The 23090-nt window shown below is 43.3% G+C and overlaps 1 protein-coding gene and 1 pseudogene across 4 annotated transcripts in view; one reads left to right on the top strand and one right to left on the bottom strand.

Moving 5' to 3' along the window:
* rnf144aa (ring finger protein 144aa) overlaps positions 1-23090 on the top strand; it is a 65170-nt gene that overhangs the window by 36151 nt on the left and 5929 nt on the right. For all 4 annotated transcript variants that reach the window (XM_071327143.1, XM_071327139.1, XM_071327141.1 and 1 more), the window contains 5 exons: positions 8047-8151; positions 15147-15207; positions 17485-17704; positions 21254-21401; positions 22019-22108. In XM_071327143.1, coding sequence (XP_071183244.1) covers positions 8047-8151; positions 15147-15207; positions 17485-17704; positions 21254-21401; positions 22019-22108 — 624 coding nt within the window. The remainder of the gene's footprint in view (positions 1-8046; positions 8152-15146; positions 15208-17484; positions 17705-21253; positions 21402-22018; positions 22109-23090) is intronic.
* On the bottom strand, positions 11685-14452 carry LOC139584092 (leukocyte elastase inhibitor pseudogene; annotated as a pseudogene).

The following is a 23090-nucleotide window of genomic DNA, read 5'->3' on the forward strand; positions in this document are numbered from 1 at the left end:
CATCTATCAGAGTGATCTAGTTTAATTGAAAGCTAATCATATACTTGACTAAAAAATACAGGGTTGACAGGAATCGAAAGACAAATTAGTTCTTAATGCAATCGCTGATTTACATTTTTTTAATTATCCTTACTTTTCAATACAGGTTGCGCCAAGCGAAGCTATAGCAAACAAGATGGCGACATAAACGTTTAACATTTATCGACAGAAACACGATTTATCATCATAAATTGTTCTTACTGTGAGCTGTTCTTCCATCAGAATCTTGGGCAAAGAATCCTTTCTTGGGTCTAATCGTCTTTTGGTCGAAAGCTGTCCTCTTGCCATGTGGAAATGCCCACTGCGTTCGGCATGAACTGGAAACGTGCCCAGCTGTTCAAAGTGCGTCAGAAATAAATGGGTCAAAATCGCACTAAACGGATATAAATTGCTATAAAACGGTTTAAATTAACTACCTTATGATGTTTTTAACACCTCTAACGAGTAAAAACATGACCAGAGAAATATTACTGGCTAAACAAACGCTTGGAAGGAGGCGAGTCCGACGTCCTCCGTGCGCAAGAGGCAGGCAGCAAAGGGATGCTACTTCCGGTATTTGCTCTTTTATGCAGCCCCTGATTGCGCAATCGATACCATTCAAAGCGTCATCACGTACTGACATCCAGGGGAAGACGTAAGCAGTGTCCGTATCCTCATAGCAATAACAGTGGCCTTTAAACTGACTCCAGATCAGGGGCCAAAATGTGTGAAATCTGACTCCATGTCAGGGAAATTGCTCTAGAATTTGTTCTGTTCCACTCAGAGACAAAATTCCAACGCCTATAGAAACTGGAGACTGTTTTCTATCCAATAATAGTAATAATATGCATATTGTACGAGCAAGAATTTAGTAGGAAGCCGTTTAATCTGTAATGCAATTATGCTAATGAGAAAACAGCACCCCCTGTAGTCGCAAGAAGTTAAATGACCGCTTTTTATAGATTACAAAATGTAATAAAAAAAAAAAAATCTTAATCAAATTCATATTCAAGTCAACAAACTGAGTAAAAAAGTAAGCCTGGTTTACATCTAACAACCGATATAAGGACACGAGAGTAGCAAAACGAGTCAGTTTTTCCTCATCAATCTACACACAATACCCCATAATGACAAAGCAAAAACAGGTTTTTAGAAATTTTTGCAAATGCATTAAAAATAAAAACTCATCACATTTACACAACTATTCAGACCCTCTAATCAGTACTTTGTTGAAGCACCTTTGGCAGCGATTACAGCCTCGAGTCTTCTTGGGTATGATGCTACAAGCTTGGCACACCTACAGTGGGGAGAACAAGTATTTGATACACTGCCGATTTTGCAGGTTTTCCTACTTACAAAGCATGTAGAGGTCTGTAATTTTTATCATAGGTACACTTCAACTGTGAGAGACGGAATCTAAAACAAAAATCCAGAAAATCACATTGTATGATTTTTAAGTAATTCATTTGCATTTTATTGCATGACATAAGTATTTGATCACCTACCAACCAGTAAGAATTCCGGCTCTCACAGACCTGTTAGTTTTTCTTTAAGAAGCCCTCCTGTTCTCCACTCATTACCTGTATTAACTGCACCTGTTTGAACTCGTTACCTGTATAAAAGACACCTGTCCACACACTCAATCAAACAGACTCCAACCTCTCCACAATGGCCAAGACCAGAGAGCTGTGTAAGGACATCAGGGATAAAATTGTAGACCTGCACAAGGCTGGGATGGGCTACAGGACAATAGGCAAGCAGCTTGGTGAGAAGGCAACAACTGTTGGCGCAATTATTAGAAAATAGAAGAAAATAGAAGAAGTTCAAGATGATGGTCAATCACCCTCGGTCTGGGGCTCCATGCAAGATCTCACCTCGTGGGGCATCAATGATCATGAGGAAGGTGAGGGATCAGCCCAGAACTACACGGCAGGACCTGGTCAATGACCTGAAGAGAGCTGGGACCACAGTCTCAAAGAAAACCATTAGTAACACACTACGCCGTCATGGATTAAAATCCTGCAGCGCACACAAGGTCCCCCTGCTCAAGCAGGCGCATGTCCAGGCCCGTCTGAAGTTTGCCAATGACCATCTGGATGATCCAGAGGAGGAATGGGAGAAGGTCATGTGGTCTGATGATTCAAAAATAGAGCTTTTTGGTCTAAACTCCACTCGCCGTGTTTGGAGGAAGAAGAAGGATGAGTACAACCCCAAGAACACCATCCCAGCCGTGAAGCATGGAGGTGGAAACATCATTCTTTGGGGATGCTTTTCTGCAAAGGGGACAGGACGACTGCACCGTATTGAGGGGAGGATGGATGGGGCCATGTATTGCGAGATCTTAGCCAACAACCTCCTTCCCTCAGTAAGAGCATTGATGATGGGTCGTGGCTGGGTCTTCCAGCATGACAACGACCCGAAACACACAGCCAGGGCAACTAAGGAGTAGCTCCGTAAGAAGTATCTCAAGGTCCTGGAGTGGCCTAGCCAGTCTCCAGACCTGAACCCAATAGAAAATCTTTGGAGGGAGCTGAAAGTCCGTATTGCCCAGCGACAGCCCCGAAACCTGAAGGATCTGGAGAAGGTCTGTATGGAGGAGTGGGCCAAAATCCCTGCTGCAGTGTGTGCAAACCTGGTCAAGAACTACAGGAAACGTATGATCTCTGTAATTGCAAACAAAGGATTCTGTACCAAATATTAAGTTCTGCTTTTCTGATGTATCAAATACTTATGTCATGCAATAAAATGCTAATTAATTACTTAAAAATCATACAATGTGATTTTCGGGATTTTTGTTTTAGATTCCGTCTCTCACAGTTGAAGTGTACCTATGATAAAAATTACAGACCTCTACATGCTTTTTAAGTTGGAAAATCTGCAAAATCGGCAGTGTATCAAATACTTGTTCTCCCCACTGTATATTTGGGGAGTTTCTCTGCCGCTGAAAAACATCCCCACAGCATGATGCTGCCACCCGCATGCTTCACCGTAGGGCTGGTGCCAGGTTTCCACCAAATGTGACGCTTGGCATTCAGGCCAAAGAGTTCAATCTTGGTTTCATCAGACCAGAGAATCTTGTTTTTCATGGTTTGAGAGTCCTCTACATGCCTTTTGGCAAACTCCAAGCGGGCTGTCGTTTGCCTTTTACTGAGGAGTGGCTTCTGTCTGGCCACTCTACCAAGGCCTGATTTTTGGTGGAGTGCTGCAGAGATGGTTGTCCTTCTGGAAGGTTCTCTCATCTCCACAAAGGAATTCAGAGTGACCATTGGGTTCTTGGTCACCTCCCTGTCCAAGGCCTTTCTCTCCCGATTGCTCAGTTTGGCCGGGCGGCCAGATCTAGGACAAGTCTTGGCGTTTTATAAACTTCTTCCATTTAAGAATGATGGAGGCCATTGTTTTTGGGAACCTTCAATGCTGCATACATTTTTTGGTACCCTTCTGCAGATCTGTGCCTTGACACAATCTTGTCTCGGAGCTCAACGGACAATTCCATGAACCTCATGGCTTGGTTTTTGCTTTGACATGCACTGTCAACTGTGGGACCTTTATATAGACAGGTGTCTTTCCAGATCATGTCCAATCAATTGAATTTACCACAGGTGGACTCCAATCAAGTTGTAGAAACATCTCAAGGCTGATCAATGGAAACAATATGCACCTGAGCTCAATTTCGAGTCATAGCAAAGGGTCTGATTACTTATGTAAATAAGGTATTTCTAAAAACCTGTTTTTGCTTTTTTCATTATGGGGTATTGTGTGTAGATTGAGGAAAAATGTATAATTTTGTACAATTTTAGAATAAGGCTGTAACGTAACAAATTGTGGAAAAAGTCAAGGGGTCTGAATACTTTCCCAATGCACTGTGTGGGTGGGTGGGCTGAAGCTTGGCTGCAAGACATTCACTCAAAGCATACATCAAAATCCACAAAGAAATGGTTAATTGACCACAAAATCAGTCTCTGGACTTGAAAACCTTTTTTTATTTTTTATTCTTGATGAGGGCACTCCATTAACACAGACGAAGTATATCAAGGATCTGGAAAGATTCTGTATAGCAAATTAATAAGAATGTCTCACCCCATGTTCAAGAATGGCCTTTTCCCCTTTATTCAGATTACAACGTCTCACTTTCAGTTATTTGAAGAGGAAATAATCTCCCAAATATCGCTATTTTTAAAAGGAGACCTAGAAAGTTTGTTGCGATTTCAATTTAATCCACCAGAAAAGACAGAACAAATAATACAATACATATTGTGGTTAAACTCAAATGTACTAATTGGGAAAAAAACTTTAAAAAAAAAGAGAACAGGTTTAATCTTCATAACTCCACCAGTCATATTTATGATATAAGTTATGTCCCACATGCAGCTCAGGTTGCACATTTTGGGGAATATTCAGAGGTGTAAACTTTCTGTGGAAATATATGCAAATTAATATTAAGTTAGTAAATATTATGTTTAGATATATTTACCATATCATATGGAGACAGAAACATAAGGTAAAAGGTTTATCTTAAGTAGACATAATTGCAAATGATAAAATCCTTCCAATATAAATTTAATTTAATTTAGTTACGAATTGAACTTTAATTAAATGAGTTGACTCTTCACATGGGATGATTTCACTGAACAACAAAAGGGACTATTGAATGATCCCCAATGACCCATCGCATCTCCCCAAAAAGTTTTCAACATACATCTGTAAAATTATATTCAAGAAACTAAAGCTTTGGTTGTCTTCCTCTTAGGCTTCCATGTCTTCTCCCTGGACCTCCTCAATGTCCACCTCTTGAACGTCAGACTCTGAGGCCTCATCTTCACTGTCACTTTCCAACCTTGTTGGTGTTGGCTCGTTGTCAGGCTCAAAAAGCCTAAAATTTGCCTGGATGGCCACCAATTTTTAACCCTGTTGTCAACCTGTTACGTGCTTTGGTGTGTGTGTTCCCAAACAAGGACCAGTTGCGCTCTGAGGCGGCTGATGTTGGTGGGATTTGGAGGATGATGGAGGCAACAGGGGAAAGAGCCTCAGATCCACAAAGTCCCTTCCACCAGGTGGCTGATGAGATGTTGGCACGACTGCCATATTACATCTCCATCCCAAAGCCCTTGCTTGGAAGTGTACTTCGCCAGACTGCCAAGAACCTTGCCCTCTTCCAGGCCAAGGTGGCGAGACACGGTAGTGATGACACCATAGGCCTTGTTGATCTCTGCAGCAGACATGATGCTCTTGCCTGCATACTTGGGGTCCAACATGTATGTTGTGGCGTATTTGGGCTTCAGGCAGAAGTCTTTGCGCTTTTTGATGTATTTCAGAACTGCGGTGTACTCTGCTTGGAGCAACAGTGAAGTGGGCAGGGCAGTATGGATTTCTCCTCTTACTTCTTACTTCTGCAAGAAGAGTCTGAACATCAGACAGGATGGCATTGCCTCCCTCAATCCACGCAATGGCTACTGCTATAGGTTTCAGGAGTTTAAGGCTGCTTTTACCACTCTCTCACATAATATATCATCCAGGAGGATCCTCTTGATGGCGCTGTCCATATCGGCAGACTGTGATATGGTCATTTCTTCGAGAGACTCCTTCCCCTTCAGGAGACTGTCAAACATGATGACAACACCACCCCAACAGGTGTTGCTGGGCAGCTTCAATGTGGTGCTCTTATTCTTCTCACTTTGCTTGGTGAGGTAGATTGCTGCTATAACTTGATGACCCTTCACATACCTAACCATTTCTTTGGCTCTCTTGTAGAGTGTATCCATTGTTTTCAGTGCCATGATGTCCCTGAGGAGCAGATTCAATGCATGAACAGCACAGCCAATGGATGTGATGTGAGGTGAGGGTAGGACTCCTCCACTTTAGACCAAGCAGCCTTCATGTTCGTAGCATTGTCTGTCACCAGTGCAAATACCTTCTGTGGTCCAAGGTCATTGATGACTGCCTTCAGCTCATCTGCAATGTAGAGACCGGTGTGTCTGTGCTCTTGTAGAATACTGGTTGAGGGGTGGAAATTATGTAGTTAATTATTCCTTGCCCACGGACATTCAACCACCCATCAGAGATAATTGCAATAGTCTACTTTCTCTGATTTTCTTGACCTTCACTTGAACTCTGCATCCAGCAAATGAGTAGATAAAGCATGTCTGGTTGGAGGGGTATATGCTGAGCGAAGAACATTCAGAAATCTCTTCCAATACACATTGCCTGTGAGCATCAGAGGTGAACCAGTTGCATACACAGCTCGAGTAAGACATTCATCAGCATTTCTCTGTCTGCGTTCCTCCATTGAGTCAAAATAACTTCTGATTCCAGGAGGACCATGAGCTGTTGCTATCAATAAGGTGTCTGATTCATCATTTTCACCTCGAATAGAAGTAGAGGGACTTTTGTCAGAAGTTGCTAGTTGTGACCGCTGAGGGAACTTTATGCACTTGGCCAGATGATTCTGCAGCTTTGTTGCATTCTTCACATGATTTGGCACAGTATTTGCAAATGTACACAGCTTTTCCTTCTACATTAGCTGCAGTGAAATGTCTCCACACATCAGATAGTGCCCGTGGCATTTTCCTGTTAAGATTCCAAGGTTTGGAAACAGGTGAATTAACACTCCTCAGTTTAGCAGGCTCACGCAAGCTAAAACCCACATGGTAGCAAAAAATAACTAGCAGAAATTATTAACAAGTTAGAAATGATTTAAACACACTTTGCTGTAGGCTACTATTTACTAGTTAACAAAATCATGTATGTCATATAAAATATATTCAAGGCTCAGTGTCGTTATCCTCACAAGGTGAGGCTGCTGGAGTATTAGAAACAGGAGATCCAATAATTTTTATAATATTTTTTTGATATTTGATTCTTTTTAAACAATCTTTCTCTGAGCAATTGTATTAATAAAAAATAATGTGCCTACAATACAATGCATCTCAGTATTTCTATTATTTATTTTATGCAGTCTTTTTTGCTTATCTTTATCAAGGGATCCAATAATTTCGGACCCCACTGTACCTCACATACTTAGTTAATACTTAGATCTAGGACCTATTGGGAGTGAGCAACTCCTACACACGTAAGTCCATGGTCCGTCTACCAGGGTAAATCTGAAATCTCACTGCAACTTTAAATCCCTTCTCGACTTCCTGATCTTGCTATTTTGTTTGCATTGCATGTACAGAAATATAACTGGTATCTTCCAGTGTTTACATGTCATTAAACTCCACTGAACTACATTTCTCCTGCAGTCAATCTGGACTGATGTCCAGTTGCATGAAGACAGAGAGGCAAATGGACATTTTACCTGACAAGCAAGCTGGTACCACAGCCATGACTCTCCCAGCATGGGAAATGTCTAAACATGCTTGAAAACTCAGCCCCTTTTATCCTCCGCCTTAATATGAATCATGCTATTTCTCTTGCCACTCAGTGTTTGGAGAGTGGGAGAAATACAAAACATGAAAAACCATTTGTTTTCGGAACCGTAAAAATAATGAGGCATAAAAAGTCAATAACTCAGTGATAAATATCAGGTCTGCTGTACTTGTTTTACGACGATGGCCTATTTGAACAGTGAAGCATCGCGCCATTAACCAGTTTTGATTATACCGTTCCTGTTCACTGGAGCTCAATCAGAGCTATGAAAGAGCAATGGCTTTTAGTTTGGGAGTAAACTAATGTTCACTGCAGTTGCTTATAGGGAATGGGCAGGATTTGTACCACAATGCAAGCGTTCATCTTGTAGCTGAGAGGAGCCTTAGTTTAGAAGTCCCTCTATCATTATCTCATTCATTAAAAAAATACTTTCATTAGAATGTTATGTGGTTAGCATGCTTCTCTTCAGCTAACCAGACACTGTAAATAAAGAAATAGATAGCAGAATGAATAGTCAATCCCAAAAGCAGAGAACATCTACTATGGGTTTCAGAGAGGGAGAGGCACAGTGGAGTTTGTCATCGCACCACACAATATGCCTACACATTTTCTGATTCTGGCCATAGAATGAGATCAATGTTATGCTCTTTTTTTTTTTTTCAGTGCCTGAAGCAGTATGCGGAACTCCTGATCAAAGAGGGCCTTGAAACTGCTATTAGCTGTCCAGACTCTGCCTGTCCAAAACGAGGACACTTATTGGAAAATGAGGTATTATTTCCAACTATTTGTATTTTACTTTTAATAATTTGATTGAGGGGAAGATACAATTATGATATTGATACATTCAACGAAAAACAGTCATGTATTGTACCATCACACTTCAGCTGGCGCTTATTTCCAGTGAACAGTTGCTTAATTGTAAAATCCTTTCTTACATCAGAACACGCACATCTTCATAATTCATGTGAGTGAATTCATGATCACAATACACAAAGTTGTGGCAAGTTGGAGGATAATTGCATTTGATTTTACTGGACTCGATGCTTGCGTTTTACAGCAACAAAACAGAATCGATGCAGAATTGACAGAAGTCTCTTTCATAAAGTCTGTTCATATCGAGACGACAACAGGGAGGTTACACAGACACAACACAGTCATGATAGATGATGGGGAAACTAGCCTGAGGGCCGGTCTGTTTGTGCTATCATATCAACTTCTTGTCATTCATTGTCATGCCAATGATTGGCTTGACGTTGAGCAATGGAGTTGGCAAGAACAAACAGATCCGGGACCTGGCTATGGAGACACTACAAAGTAGGGTAACTCTGACTATTTCATAGTGAGGCACAATGCATTACATGTGTACCATCAGATCATCAAGGAAAACCATGTGACCAAGCCTTAAGGCACATGTGTCAAACTCAAGGCCCGCGGGCCAGATGTGGCCCGCCAGGTCATTTTATGTGGCCCGCGAGAGCTTAAAAGTTTTGAGTGTCTAAAAATAAATACCAAAAAATAAATTAAGAGCGTGCTTTGACCAAAAACTACATTCCCACAATGCCTTTCGACTACGCTAGCCACGGCAGTGTCCATGCCAACGAGTGGAATTGAGATATAAATAATGATCCCAAAATGTCCAGAAAGAGAAAAGTTGATGCAGACGGAAGACTGTTTCAAGAAAGATGGGAAGGCGAATACTTGTTTGCGCTTCAAGGAGAAAGACCGGTATGTCTTTTGTGTTACGAGGCGGTGTCGGTTGTCAAAGAGTACAATCTGCGTCGACATTTTGACACCAAACACGGAGCTAAGTACGCTAAAGCTAGCCTTCAAGAAAAGCAACAAATTGCCCAAGAATTAAAAGGCAAACTGCGGTCGCAGCAGAGTTTGTTCATGAAATCCACAGCCAAAAACGAGGCCGCGGTGAAAGCTAGCTTCATTGTGGCTGAAGAAATCGCCCACGCTTCCAAGTCTTTTTCAGAGGGAGCGTTTTTGAAGCAGTGCATGCTGAAGGTCTGTGAGCAGGTGTGTCCCGACCAGTTACAGACTTTTAAAAATGTCAGTTTATCAAGAAACACCATCGTCGACCGAGTGAAGGAACTAGCAGAAAATCTTACAACACAGCTGGCCGAGGAGACACGCAGCTACACAGCTTTTTCATTAGCTGTTGATGAAAGCACAGATAACACGGACACAGCGCAGTTATCAATTTTTATTAGAGGCGTAAAGTCGGACCTCTCTATCACTGAGGATCTGTTGGATGTGGCTGCAATGCATGGGACCACGACGGGACAGAACATTTTTGATGCGGTAGAGAAGTCCGTAAGTAAAAATGCATTGCAGTGGGAAAACTTGGTAGGATTAACTACAGACGGTGCACCGGCAATGTGTGGAGGAAAAGTGGGCTTGGTTGGACTAATGAAGGGGAAAATGCAAAAAATGAACTGTCACACGCCTTTGATAACGTATCATTGCATTAACCATCAAGAAGCTTTGTGTGGGAAGGTGCTGGGGATGGAGGACATTGTGACCACAGTCATGAAAACAGTGAACTTCATTCGGGCGCGTGGCCTGAATCACCGTCAGTTCCAGCAGTTTTTGCTGGAGATGGGCTCGGAACACGGGGATGTGCTGTACCATACAGAAGTGCGGTGGCTGAGTAGGAGCAAAGTCCTCAAGCGATTTTTCGAGCTCAGGAAAGACATTGCTCTTTTTATGCAGAGTAAAGGAAAACTCATGTCTGAACGATCAGATCCAAAGTGGATGTGTGACTTTGCTGTGTTGTGTGACATAACCGACCATCTCGCCCAGCTGAATCAGAAGCTGCAGGGACGCAAACAAGTCATCACGCAGATGTCCGACACGATCACGGCTTTCCAGCGTAAATTGGACTTATGGATGTGGCAAGTGAAACAGGACAATCTTGTTCACTTTCCTGTTTGTCAGAGCATGTCAGCCTCATTTCCCGAGACTTTTTCATGTGCTCAGTTGGCTACCAAACTGAGCTGGTTAAAGACTGAGTTTGATCGGCGCTTCTCTGACTTCAGAGCACAACAGTCTGGCTTTGACATCTTTGCCAATCCTTTCACCACCGATGTCTGCACTGCACCCCAACACCTTCAGATGGAGCTAATTGAGCTTCAAAGCGACAGTGGCCTGAGAGCAAAGTTTCAGGATGCTACAATCCAGGACTTTTACCGTCTGCTGCCTCCTGGTTTGATGCCACAGCTTCGACTTCATGCTGCCCGTGTTCTGTCCATGTTTGGGAGCACCTATCTGTGCGAACAGTTTTTTTCCATAATGAATCTGAACAAAAACAAGCACAGATCACGCCTCACGGATGACAACCTCCATGCTGTTCTACGCATTGCCTCAGCACTGGACCTAAAACCAGACATTGACACACTGGTAACGGGAAAACGGTGTCAGACATCTGGTCAGAAAACACACAGGCAAGCATTTTTTTAAAAACTTAATTAAAATATAATAAAATGTAATTCAACCAAGAAGAAGAACAGTTAAACTGTGTGCAATTTAATGATTGTGCTTGCATTTTGTTTTGTGTTTATCATTTTCAGAACATGATCAATCGATAGTAGAGAGAATCCACTTGGTGTGTTCAAGGACAGGCAGCATCTCCTCATCAAAGACTAACCGAAAAACTTGACCAATATAGTTGTGAACTGAGTCAACCTTTATTTTGGTATTTTTAGTTGATTACATATTATTTATGTGTAGCTGCTGTAGTAATTATTTAATGTTTGTAGGTTTATGTGTGTATGCAGACAAATTGTTGTCATCAAACCATCAGTTGGGTGCACGGCTGTGTGCAGCCTTTTTTTGTAAAATGCTACATGTGTCATACATGTTCTTTGCAGCTAAGTTTTATGTTATTTTTCTTTATTCACTTGGACAGTTTGATCCTTCATTAATGGAGTTATGTGGGTTTTCATAAGCTGACAAAATTTAAAAGGATTTATGTTAGAGCTACAAGCAAACATATATTTTCTATGCAACTGTAATTGTCACTTGAATAAGTTATAATAAATAATGAGTTATTTAACATTAAGGAGGAGTTACATTTATTTTACATTACATTCGATTACATTTATAAGTTACATCTGGCCCTTTGAGGACAGCCATTATGCTGATGTGGCCCTCGGTGAAAATGAGTTTGACACCCCTGCCTTAAGGGAACAGTAGTTGCCACCGAAGAGGATTTTCTGTGTGTTGTTGTGGCGGGTGAACAACAAAAAGGGGTGGTCGGCTTTGAAGGTTTCCTAAAAAGAAGAAAACAAGTCATATTATTCAAACAAGCTAGCGGTGATGGCAGCGGCCTTGGTGCACTGCTCGTTCACTTCTGCAAAGGCCTTTTACACCACTCCAGCCAACTGCAGGTCGTCATCGGGAGACATGCCTGAGAAGTCGCTAGACCAGTCTAAGGTGTCAACTATGCCCGTCCTAGACAAAATGTCATTCAGGTTGTATGTCTCATCCAACTTACATTGTGGATGTTACGCTCGTGCCTCCATGTACTGGATCCTCACTGGCCCCGTCCACGCCGCAAAGTTCTCATATGTGAGCTGCTCCTCCAGCCCTCATCAGGGAGCATAATGAGCATGCTCACATTGGTTCCTTCATAGGGCATCTCCAGAATCTGGAAGTTGATATCAGGGATGAAGCTCAAGTGGACATTGAATGCAAATTTCATATTTTCCACTGGCAGTTTCTAAATCTTGCTCACTTTGAACCTGATCTTCTCAGGACTCCTCAAATGCCTCTCTCCATTTGCCCTTGAAGTAGATTGCAGTCACCAACACTAGTTTTGTTAAAGAGTTGAAAGTCCCCTCCCATCAGGTAATTCATTGTACCCTCTATTTCTCCACCCAGCTTTATACGTACCCCCTTGCAGCCTCTGCACTGGACCTCCAACTCGGCACCGTAGTACTTCTTGGTTTCACTGAGGAAAGACTGCTCTCTTTACAGATGGTTGGACAGGCTCAGTGCGTATGGGGCTCCCTCTTTGTTCAGCACAGACAGATGATCCTCTTCAATCTATAGACAATACCCCATAATGACAAAGCAAAAACTGGTTTTTAGACATTTTTGCAAAAAAGTCAAATTAAATATCACATTTACTTAAGTACTCAGACCCTTTACTACTACGTTGTTGAAGCACCTTTGGCAGCGATTACAGCCTTGAGTCTTGGGTATGACGATACAAGCTTGGCACACCTGTGTTTGGGGAAGTTCTCCCATTCTTCTCTGCAGATCCTCTCAAGCTCTGTCAGGTTGGATGGGGAGCGTCGCTAAACAGCTATTTTCAGGTCTCTCCATAGATGTTCGATCGGGTTCAAGTCCGGGCTCTGACCACTCAAGGACATTCAGAGACTTGTCCTGAAGCCACTCCTGCGTTGTCTTGGCTGTGTGCTTAGGGTTGTTGTCCTGTTGGAAGGTGAACCTTTGCCCCATTCTGAGGTCTTGAGCACTCTGGAGCAGGTTTTCATCTAGGATCTCTTAGTACTTTGCTCAATTTATCTTTCCCTCAATCCTGACTAGTCTCCCAGTCCCTGCTGCTGAAAAACACCCCCACAGCATGATGCTGCCACCACCATGCTTCACTGTAGGGATGATGCCAGGTTTCCTCCAGACGTGACCCTTGGCATTCAGGCCAATGAGTTTAATCTTGGTTTCCTGAGACCCAGAGAATCTTGTTTCTCATGATCTGAGACTATTTTAGGTGCCTTTTGGCAAACTCCAAGTGGGCTGTCTTGCCTTTTACTGAGGAGTGGCTTCTGTCTGGCCACTATACCATAAAGGCCTGATTGGTGGAGTGCTGCAGAAATGGTTGTCCTTCTGGAAGGTTCTCCCATCTCAACAGAGGAACTCTGGAGCTCTGTCTGAGTGACCATTTGGGTTCTTGGTCACTTTACAATTGGCTCATTCATCCCCCTCCTCTCCCCTGTAACTATTCCCCAGGTCGTTGCTGCAAATGAGAACGTGTTCTCAGTCAACTTACCTGGTAAAATAACGGATAAATAAAAAATAAAATATAAACTTCCCTGACCAATGCCCTTCTCCCCCAATTGCTCAGTTTGGCTGGGCTGCCAGCTCTAGGAATAGTCTTGGTGGTTGCATATTTCTTCTATTTAGGAATGATGGAGGCCACTCTATTCTTGGGGACCTTCATTTCTGCAGACAGCTCTACGGACAATTCATTCGACCTTAGGGCTTGTTTTTTTCCCTGACATGCACTGTCAACTGTGGGACCTTATATAGACAGGTGTGCCTTTCCAAATCATGTTCAATCAATTGAATTTACCACAGGTGGACTCCAATCAAGTTGTAGAAACCTCTCAAGGATGATCAATGCACCTGAGCTCAATTTTCAGTCTCATAGCAAAGGGTTTGAATACCTATGTCAATAAGGTATTTCTGTTTAAAAATGTATACATTTCCCAAAAACTTTTTCCGCTGTCATTATGAGGTATCGTGTGTAGATTGATATTTTTTTAACATTTAATTTGTTTTAGAATACGGCTGTAACGTTATATGATGTGAAAAAAGTCAAGGGGTCTGAATACTCTCCGAATGTACTGTCGGTAAAAACAATTAAAGAATATATATTTAAGTATTTTCTTTCTTCCATATTTACACAGTTAGTACGGTAGTTATTTACACATGCGGGGGAAGTGGAAAGTTCCAATTTAAAGGGATAGTTACAGAAATAGTCTCCTTACCTTTAAACTTGTATAGGCCAAGAGAAACTTTAATTCACTCTTCAGATTTATTTACTAAGCCGCTGCTATCAACTGCTAATATTAGCATTGATGACCAAAACCAATGAATTTCAAGTGGCCGTCATGGATTTGAAAGACATAAAAAATATATATATATCGGGGATTCGTGTCTTTCCTGGCCCAATACTTATTTACTTTTATTGATATTTAGACCTGTTGAACTTGTTCTATTACTACTACTAATTACTATACATATACTATACATATGATGTATGTGCTTTATTTAGATCAAAGAAATCTCTTAACATGACCTCAAAGACCTCCACATCCATTCCAGAGACCTCTGAGGCTGCAGAAGGACAGTGTTTTTAATTGGGGTCCCTTGCCGAGCAGACATTTGCCCTCTCTGTGAATATCGCTCTCCGTCTTCTCCAAAACTACCTGCACAAACAAACCAGTCTGGCCTAGCTTCGTCTCAGCTCTGGCCCACCTTCTAGACGTGTCAGCGTGTTTATACAGAGTCGATGGGCCCCGCTCGTCTGCGTCCTTCCCCGATTTGAGGTCAAGCCGAGGGCACTGCGCCTCACCTCTCACTCTCTGTTTCGGAGGCCGGCGGCACGACCGTATGTTTTCAATCAATCATAGTCACTGGCTTTTAATGGGACCCGGCTTGTCACACCAGTCAGAGACGAGGCGTCTCTCATCCAGCCACTGTGACAGTTATGTCTTTGACTCATAATTGACTGTTCTCACACTCAAACCCCCCCACCCCCGAATGTTTTTTTCATCATTGCATAATGACTACATTTAACCTTTAGCATATGTAGCCAGTATGCAAATATACCTCTCACGGAACATGTGAGTAAAACCGGTGGACTAGTCCTAATTATGCTGGAATTGAGTGGGGTTTTGTAATTGATCATCTTCAGACTGTAGTGTGGCTGAAAGCATCATGTTCCTCTATTCGTTTGGTAAGCTATCACAAGGGCATTATGTTCCTAACTCTTCCTCTTCTTCCTCCTGCAGATTGAGTGCATAGTGGCTACAGCGATTATGCAGAGATACAAGAAGCTGCAGTTTGAGAGGGGTAAGTGGGAGAGTAACCGCACTGACCGCATCGCTGCTCATAGGCGTGTGCGTGTGTAGGTAATTTGTGCGTGTGTAGGTAATTGAGCCCCACCTGGCTCCCTTGTCTCCCCACACCGTTTAGAATTTATTAGGGATCCCCATTAGCTGCTGCCAAGGCAGAAACTACTCTTCCTGGAGTCCAATATCAATTTGACCTGGAGGACAATGACAGCCCTCTACCTTTTTTTATTGTGTTCTGGTTTAGCCTAAATTCTGTGTCAAAGTTTAACACGGCCACCATCAAAAATGTATGAGGGGAAAGCCTTTTCAGGTACATTTAAGGTGATGTTAATTGGATAGGTAGTGCTATATCATAACCTAAACTGTGTCTGGCTGTGGACTATATGTCTATACAGTATGTCTAAATATCCTAATTCAAAGCCTTTATATTTAGTCCCTGTGTTCGGTTATGAATTCATCATCTGTGGTTGTCTGTATATTTAATAAGGTATATTTTTATACCTTTCGAATGTGAGCGGTGTTGTAAAAGTCTCACTGAGGAGTATTCTGCCTTTCTGCTGTGTATGGCCGGGCGGTATACCTTTTTTTTTTTTCTAGGCAAGTCAGTTAAGAACAAATTCTTATTTTCAGGGGCAGAACGACAGATTTGTACCTTGTCAGCTCGGGGATTTGAACTTGCAACCTTTCAGTTACTAGTCCAACACTCTAACCACTAGGCCACCCTGCCGTCCCACCTAAATGTCTTGTATAACGGTATTTCAATGTTTGGTTTGTTAAACGTGTTAACGCCGGCTCTTCGGCGGTGAAATAATGTCAGTTTTTGTTGTTTACTCCGTTTGCTACGTGAGTCGTCTCTCTCCTTCCACACACACCATTCCCCGCCCCCTGTCATTCAAGGAGAGCAGTTTTTGCGCTACCACGAGTGAATGAGTCGCAACAACCACCCGCAATCAGTCTTCATGGTCAATGGTGCAGATGCAATGCTGCAGATCTGGCTAGTCAGCTAGCCAGCTAGCTAGCTAAATGTACTTAGTCAGAGCAAAAGTAGATAGCTAGCTAATACAGCCTGATACCAGTGCTGGTGTAGGCCTAGATCAGCATGTTTGCGCAATGGTATATTCTAAATATGAGAGGAATAGGCAAAGCATGGACATTTTAGCTACATCAAAGCAACAGTAAAATGTTATTTTTTTATGTAGCATTCATTATTGTCCACTGGGAAACACTGACCAACACTTTGGTTCCTTCCCTGTCCCAATAGCCCTGTTTTTTTCACTATTCAAAGTGCCTACTATATTCCAACTTTTGGTTGAAGTTTCATTGAACAGTATAAAACAATCAGAATGGACAAAGCCCCATTTATGGTCATACAAATGCCACCCTAAGGTCATACGCTACTCATAAAGCACATTTAGAACTTTTATTATTAACAAACCATCACCAACAAATACCATCAAAAATGTGAATAATATTGTGATTATGATATGTGCTAATCTGTGACATGGGGTTCCCACGCTAACCTCAGCCAGACTTGCACACCCACTCTATATGGCATGTGCCTCGAAGGTACTCCACCCACCCAAAGGCACAAACACAGATACACAGAGATGGAGAGACGCAGAGCCAGAGCAGCACAGACAGCAGGACAGGGGGCTGCCATTTTGGTTCAACAGCAACAGACTGAGGAACATGCGAGAGTCAACAGAACAGAGCCATGTGATGGCAAGCACTGTGTGTTAGTCATTGGGACAGGATGGTTGGACTTGTTTTGTAGCCACAGACCAAACATTGAGCGTCTGCCAACTTTGTTTTAGTTTGGTAGAAGCAAATTTAAATAGGGTGATTGGAGAAAAATAGATGTTGATTTAGCCGCTGATCTGTGTGTGCATATGTCAAATGGCACTTGTGCTTCCGAGAGTGTGCACTTGTGCATCGGTCAAAAGCATGAAATAAAAAGGTAAATGTTTTATTAATAGACACGAAAAAAGACAACTATCAACAGTAGTAAACCACGTCCGGCACATGGTGCCTATGTCTTTGTTAACACACACACACACACACACACACACACACACACACACACTTTCTCATCAGATGGATCCATCTGTAATCTGTGCAAAAAGCCATTGCAAATGAGAAAGTGTGTGTGTGTGTGTTAACACAGAGACATAGGTGCTACAATCACCTCGTGACCTCATGGCCTGTCACCATGCTTTGGAAGCAGTCACTGTATAGAGAACTGTTGGTGGTGACACCTGGTTTTGTGCCACCACAGAGGTGCTTCTGGACCCGTGCCGGACGTGGTGCCCATCGTCGTCGTGCCAGGCAGTGTGCCAGCTGAAGGAGATGGAGGTGGCGCAGCCCCAGCTGGTAAAGTGTGCCGTGTGCACCCTGGAGTTCTGCTCGGCCTGCAAGGCTAACTGGCACCCCGGGCAGGTCTGCCCACCCCAGGAGAACAACCTGCCCATCACCGCTTTCCTACCCGGAGAGACCAGGTATGGAACTGGACTCTCCCCTTCCTTCATCATATCAATCACTTCCTCTCCACCTCATCACTTCTTTGATATCCCTAGAGACCAGGTATAGAGGGAGCTGGAGTTTTTCCTCTTCTTCCTCCTCTGTCTTCACCATCTCAATCGCACGCTCCTCCCCATCACCTCCTCAAGCTAGTTGAGAGAGGTTAGACTCCGTGACCGTTGAATGACATTTCATCCCAAAAACATTAGGTTCTCATTCAATCAATCGGGGTAACTGGCTTTCCGCAATGAGCCACACTGTAAACACTGTGTTGTTGAGACAATAAACTCGTACGTTTGACAGGAATGATGTCCTTACCCTGGAAACCCTGGTGCCATTATCCACACACACGTACACTCACGCGCCCGCACACACACAAACAGCTTGTAGTTGTTTTCTCCTGTGGTTGAGGATCTGCCCTCACCTGCTCTCACCCCTCTACTGAGGACACTCTGAGGACACAGCCTCTGGTCCCCGTGGGAACCTGTATTTACCACCCTGGATACCAGCCTAGCTACCGCTGTGTTGATGTCTCCATGAAGCCAGCTGCTCTCATGCATAACCATCCAGGCACTAGTCATCTAGTGCATATTTAATATGACTGAGTGTATTGCTGGAGCAGATTGCCTGATGATAGTGCTGGGACCCGTGGGCTCAGATAAGGCTAGCCGGGGTTGACCAAGGTCATAGAGGAAGTCATAATATGTCAGTATAAGGAGCCAATAGAAGTCAAGGCCGTAACTCTTAGCCAACCTGCATTTGGACTATTTGTCTACTTAAAACTTTAGAATGTGGTGGCCCAGTGGCTAAGCTACAGTACATGACCAAAAGTATGTGGACATCTGCTCGTCGAACGTCTCATTCATAAATCATGGGCTCTGCTGCTGTAACAGCCTCCACACTTCTGGGAAGAGTTTCCACTAGAGGTTGAAACATTGCTGCGGGGACTGGCTTCCATTTAGCCACGAGTCAAACCGAGATTTGTCTGTCGACTCCAGAGTCCAATGGCGCCGAGCTTTACACCACTCCAGCAGGCGTTTGGCATTGCGCGTGGTGATCTTAGGCTAGTGTGCGGCTGCTCGGCCACGGAAACCCATTTCATGAATCTCCCGACGAACAGTTCTTGTGCTGACGTTGCTTCCGGAGGCAATTTGGAACAGTAGTGAGTGTTGCAACCAAGGACAGACTGTTTTGTGAGCTTGAATGGCCTACCACTTGGTGCCTGAGCCGTTGTTGCTCCTAGACGTTTCCACTTCACAATAACAGCAGAAATTTGACAAACTGACTTGTTGGAAAGGTGGCATCCTATGACGGTGCCACGTTGAAATTCCCTGAGCTCTTCAGTAAGGCCATTCTACTGTCAGTGTTTGTCTATGGAGATTGCATGACTTTGTGCCCGATTTTGTACACCTGTCAGCAACGGGTGTGGCTGAAATAGCCGAATCCACTAATTTGAAGGGGTGTAGACATACTTTTGTGTGTATATATATATATATATATATTGAGCAGTATATCTACTGCTCAAAAAAATAAAGGGAACACTTAAACAACACAATGTAACTCCAAGGCCATTTGTGGCCTGCTGGAGGTCATTTTGCAGGTCTCTAACAGTGCTCCTCCTTGCACAAAGGCGGAGGTAGCGGTCCTGCTGCTGGGTTGTTGCCCTCCTACGGCCTCCTCCACGTCTCCTGATGTACTGGCCTGTCTCCTGGTAGCGCCTCCATGCTCTGGACACTACGCTGACAGACACAGCAAACCTTCTTGCCACAGCTCGCATTGATGTGCCATCCTGGATGAGCTGCACTACCTGAGCCACTTGTGTGGGTTGTAGACTCCGTCTCATGCTACCACTAGAGTGAAAGCACCGCCAGCATTCAAAAGTGACCAAAACATCAGCCAGGAAGCATAGGAACTGAGAAGTGGTCTGTGGTCACCACCTGCAGAACCACTCCTTTATTGGGGGTGTCTTGCTAATTGCCTATAATTTCCACCCTTTGTCTATTCCATTTGCACAACAGCATGTGAAATTTATTGTCAATCAGTGTTGCTTCCTAAGTGGACAGTTTGATTTCACAGAAGTGTGATTGACTTGGAGTTATATTGTGTTGTTTAAGTGTTCCCTTTATTTTTTTGAGCAGTGTATCTAAAAGTGTGTATCTAAAAATAAAGCGAGAGAGAGAGCGGGTTGTGGAGTTGTCCTCAGATGTCACGAAAGGCCACAGTGGTTTAAAGGGAAAGTTTTGGACTTTACAACTTAATGTTAGATGGTTCCTCACCCTGAAAAAGTAGTCTATGGGCCAGAAGAAACTGTAATCCATAGTTGTTTTCTCTAAACACCGACAACAAACTTCATCTAACTTGAACTCTAGCCATGGATTACAGTTTTTCCAGGCCCGTAGACTACTTTTAGCTTGCGGAACCATCTAACATCAAGTTGTAAAATCCTGAACTTCCCCTTTAAACTGTGCCGCCTCCTCTCTCTCTCTCTCTCTCTCTCTCTACCCCTGTCAGGACTCCAAGTATGGCTTGTAAGGCTCTTACTGTGATTACTGTACATACTGCACTTATCTAAACAATAAGCTCTGGAGTACGTTCTTCTCCTCTCTCCCCTTCAAGAGTGTGGGAAATTAGTGTCCTAATTCGAATGGACTCCACGTACACTGTTAGCCCGATCTGCACCCAGCTGACACATGCAGCAATTACCGCAAAGGGCAAATGTATTACTCTGTGGACCTTTCCCATTTTGCCTGGATCTTGCTGCCTTTTGCTAATACGATTTTTTTATTTTATTTTTTATTTCTCCCATGACATTCCTCTGACATAACAGCCAGCATTCAGGAGAAGGACACTCTCTCCTTAATCCTCACACTGATCCAGGTATTTTACCTTCTGATCTTTAGCCTGTATTCCATTACATTCAGGCCTCTATCCCGTTCCGTCCAGAGCAAAAGCTAGAATCCGAAAGTCCTGTTTAGTTACAAAATGACTGCCAGGGTGTCAAATGAAGTAGGACACGAAAGGTGTGCATTAATTCACTCTGGCCAGATGCGATCAATAGCCGGAGAATTGGCTCAGAAAATGAATGTGCTTGTTCTCTGTCCGCCTCTCTGACACTTGAGAGGACAGCCGACAGCATCACCTGCTCTCCTTTCTGGCCTTCAAGAGTCAGCAGCACTCAGGTGGGAAAAGGACACAAAAGACCTGCCTTTAAGATGAATAGAAGAAAGAAAATCCTGAAAGGAATTTCTCGTTTCTCATTTCGTTTGCATTTCAGGTGTTAGGAGCAAATTCTGTTGATGTTTATTGCAAGCTTAGATCTATTGTACATTAACAAAGGCTGTTCAAGATCTGTGGCATGATAAACTCTATGAGTGGATAATCTCTTGTGGCATTCTGGATCTCTGATGTATCATGGTCTTTGTTCTTTAGCGTCATTCAGCAAAAGCAATTGTTTCAACCAACATTTGTTTAAGAAACGTAACACACTGAACATTGCTCTCTCGCGCGCGCTCACCGTGTCTCTTCAGCTCCTTCTACAAGAGTGACGATGACGATGGTCCCATCAAGCGCTGTCCCAAGTGTAAGGTGTACATCGAGAGGGACGAGGGCTGTGCCCAGATGATGTGCAAGAACTGCAAACACGCCTTCTGCTGGTACTGCCTGGAGTCACTGGACGTGAGTAGAGAACCTTGTCGCACGTGCACACACACCCCTTTCTAGTGGAACTTTCTGGAGCACCTGGATATGAGTAGAACTTTGTCCCAATGTGTCCCCAAAACACCTCCCCACATCTGTGCTGCTGCAACATGTTCGTATAGAATAATACACACGTATCTTTGGGTTTTAATTTCCCTTTTCAGTATGTTGGTCCTGACTTCAATACAGCAGTCTGAAATGTGCATAGAATTCACTCTGTGTATATTTCGCATGTCTGGTGTTAGCAGTGTTAGCAGTGTGAGCAGTGATACAATGTGTTATCAGGGAATAACAGCACTGCAGGAGGTGTGATAAGGCTGCAGGCGGATGGATTTCTAAATCCAAACCCGTTTTTATGATGTTTGATACAAGACAATGGAACTGAAACGGAGGGATTTTATCTGGGCTTGTAGGAGGCTAGGAGGCTTTACTGGCAGTGGCTTAAGTCAATTCTAATTGCAGACCACAGGCGATTTTACACCACACTGGTAATTTAAAAGCAATTTTCTCCAAGCAGCCTACCTCTCAGTACTAATGATAGATCATTCTTTTCTCCTCTTTCTGTATATGTATGTGTGTGTGTGTGTGTGACACAGGATGACTTCCTCCTGATCCACTATGACAAAGGGCCCTGTCGAAACAAACTGGGCCACTCCAGGGCGTCTGTCATCTGGCACAGAACACAGGTGAGTAAAGTTAGTGCGCCCACTTTCCTCCCTTGTCTCTCTCTCTCTCTCTCACACACACTGGACTTCCCCTATGTCTGCAGCATGTGGCAGGGAACATGCACACACCTTTCACCTCACACAAACACTTCCACACACATGTTTAACGTGAATAAACATGGATGGTGCTCTGTGAAAACACTAGTCGGTAGGAGAGCACAGCTTGGTCGATGTGCTCTGTGTGTTGGCCCGTTGTTTGTGTCAACATGTCTCCAGCATTGCTTTCTTATAGTTGATTTCTTTCTGTGTATAATATGTGGACATTTGCATGTCACTTATGGGTTAGAGTAATGCTTTTACTTTGGCACAATCTCTAAAGTAAAAAGCAGGGGGTGCAACTTTCACTGCACATTCTGAAATGTCATTTTTGTCCCCCCCAGTTTTGTCATTGGAACGTGATACAAAATGAGGCAACAGTGTGCTTTAGGACCATGCGGACACCTCCGAGTTGACTGGATAAAAAATGATATTCATTAAAACCAAAGTTGCGCAATATTATTTTATGGTACTGTTAAGCTGTTCAGTTACAACATACATAATGCATGCCATACATTACGAAATAAAAGTCAACACATCCTTCAGAATTCTGATTCTAATATCGAATGAGAATATTGAGTAGACGTTATATTTTCTTGTTCACCCGGTCATCACCCAGTCATTGTTCAGCTCTAGCTATCATCCGGCACATATCTAGTCATAGACGAGCACATTTCCCGGGTTTAACAGAGCGTTGTGAACGCTAGCGTACACACTGACATCTGTTGCCCAGTAGGACAGGCTGAGTCATTTGAGCATGATTACAGCTTGTGGTACTGCACCTCCTTCACCCAGCCCATGCAACCTCACTGCTCCCCAAGCCCAGTCTCTCTCTTTAGCTCCTCATGAATGCATAACACATACAGAAAGGACCCCGGGGCCCTTATTCACAAAAGAAGTGCTGATC

This window comes from Salvelinus alpinus, chromosome 9 (assembly GCF_045679555.1).
Source record: "Salvelinus alpinus chromosome 9, SLU_Salpinus.1, whole genome shotgun sequence".
Lineage (NCBI taxonomy): Eukaryota > Metazoa > Chordata > Actinopteri > Salmoniformes > Salmonidae > Salvelinus > Salvelinus alpinus.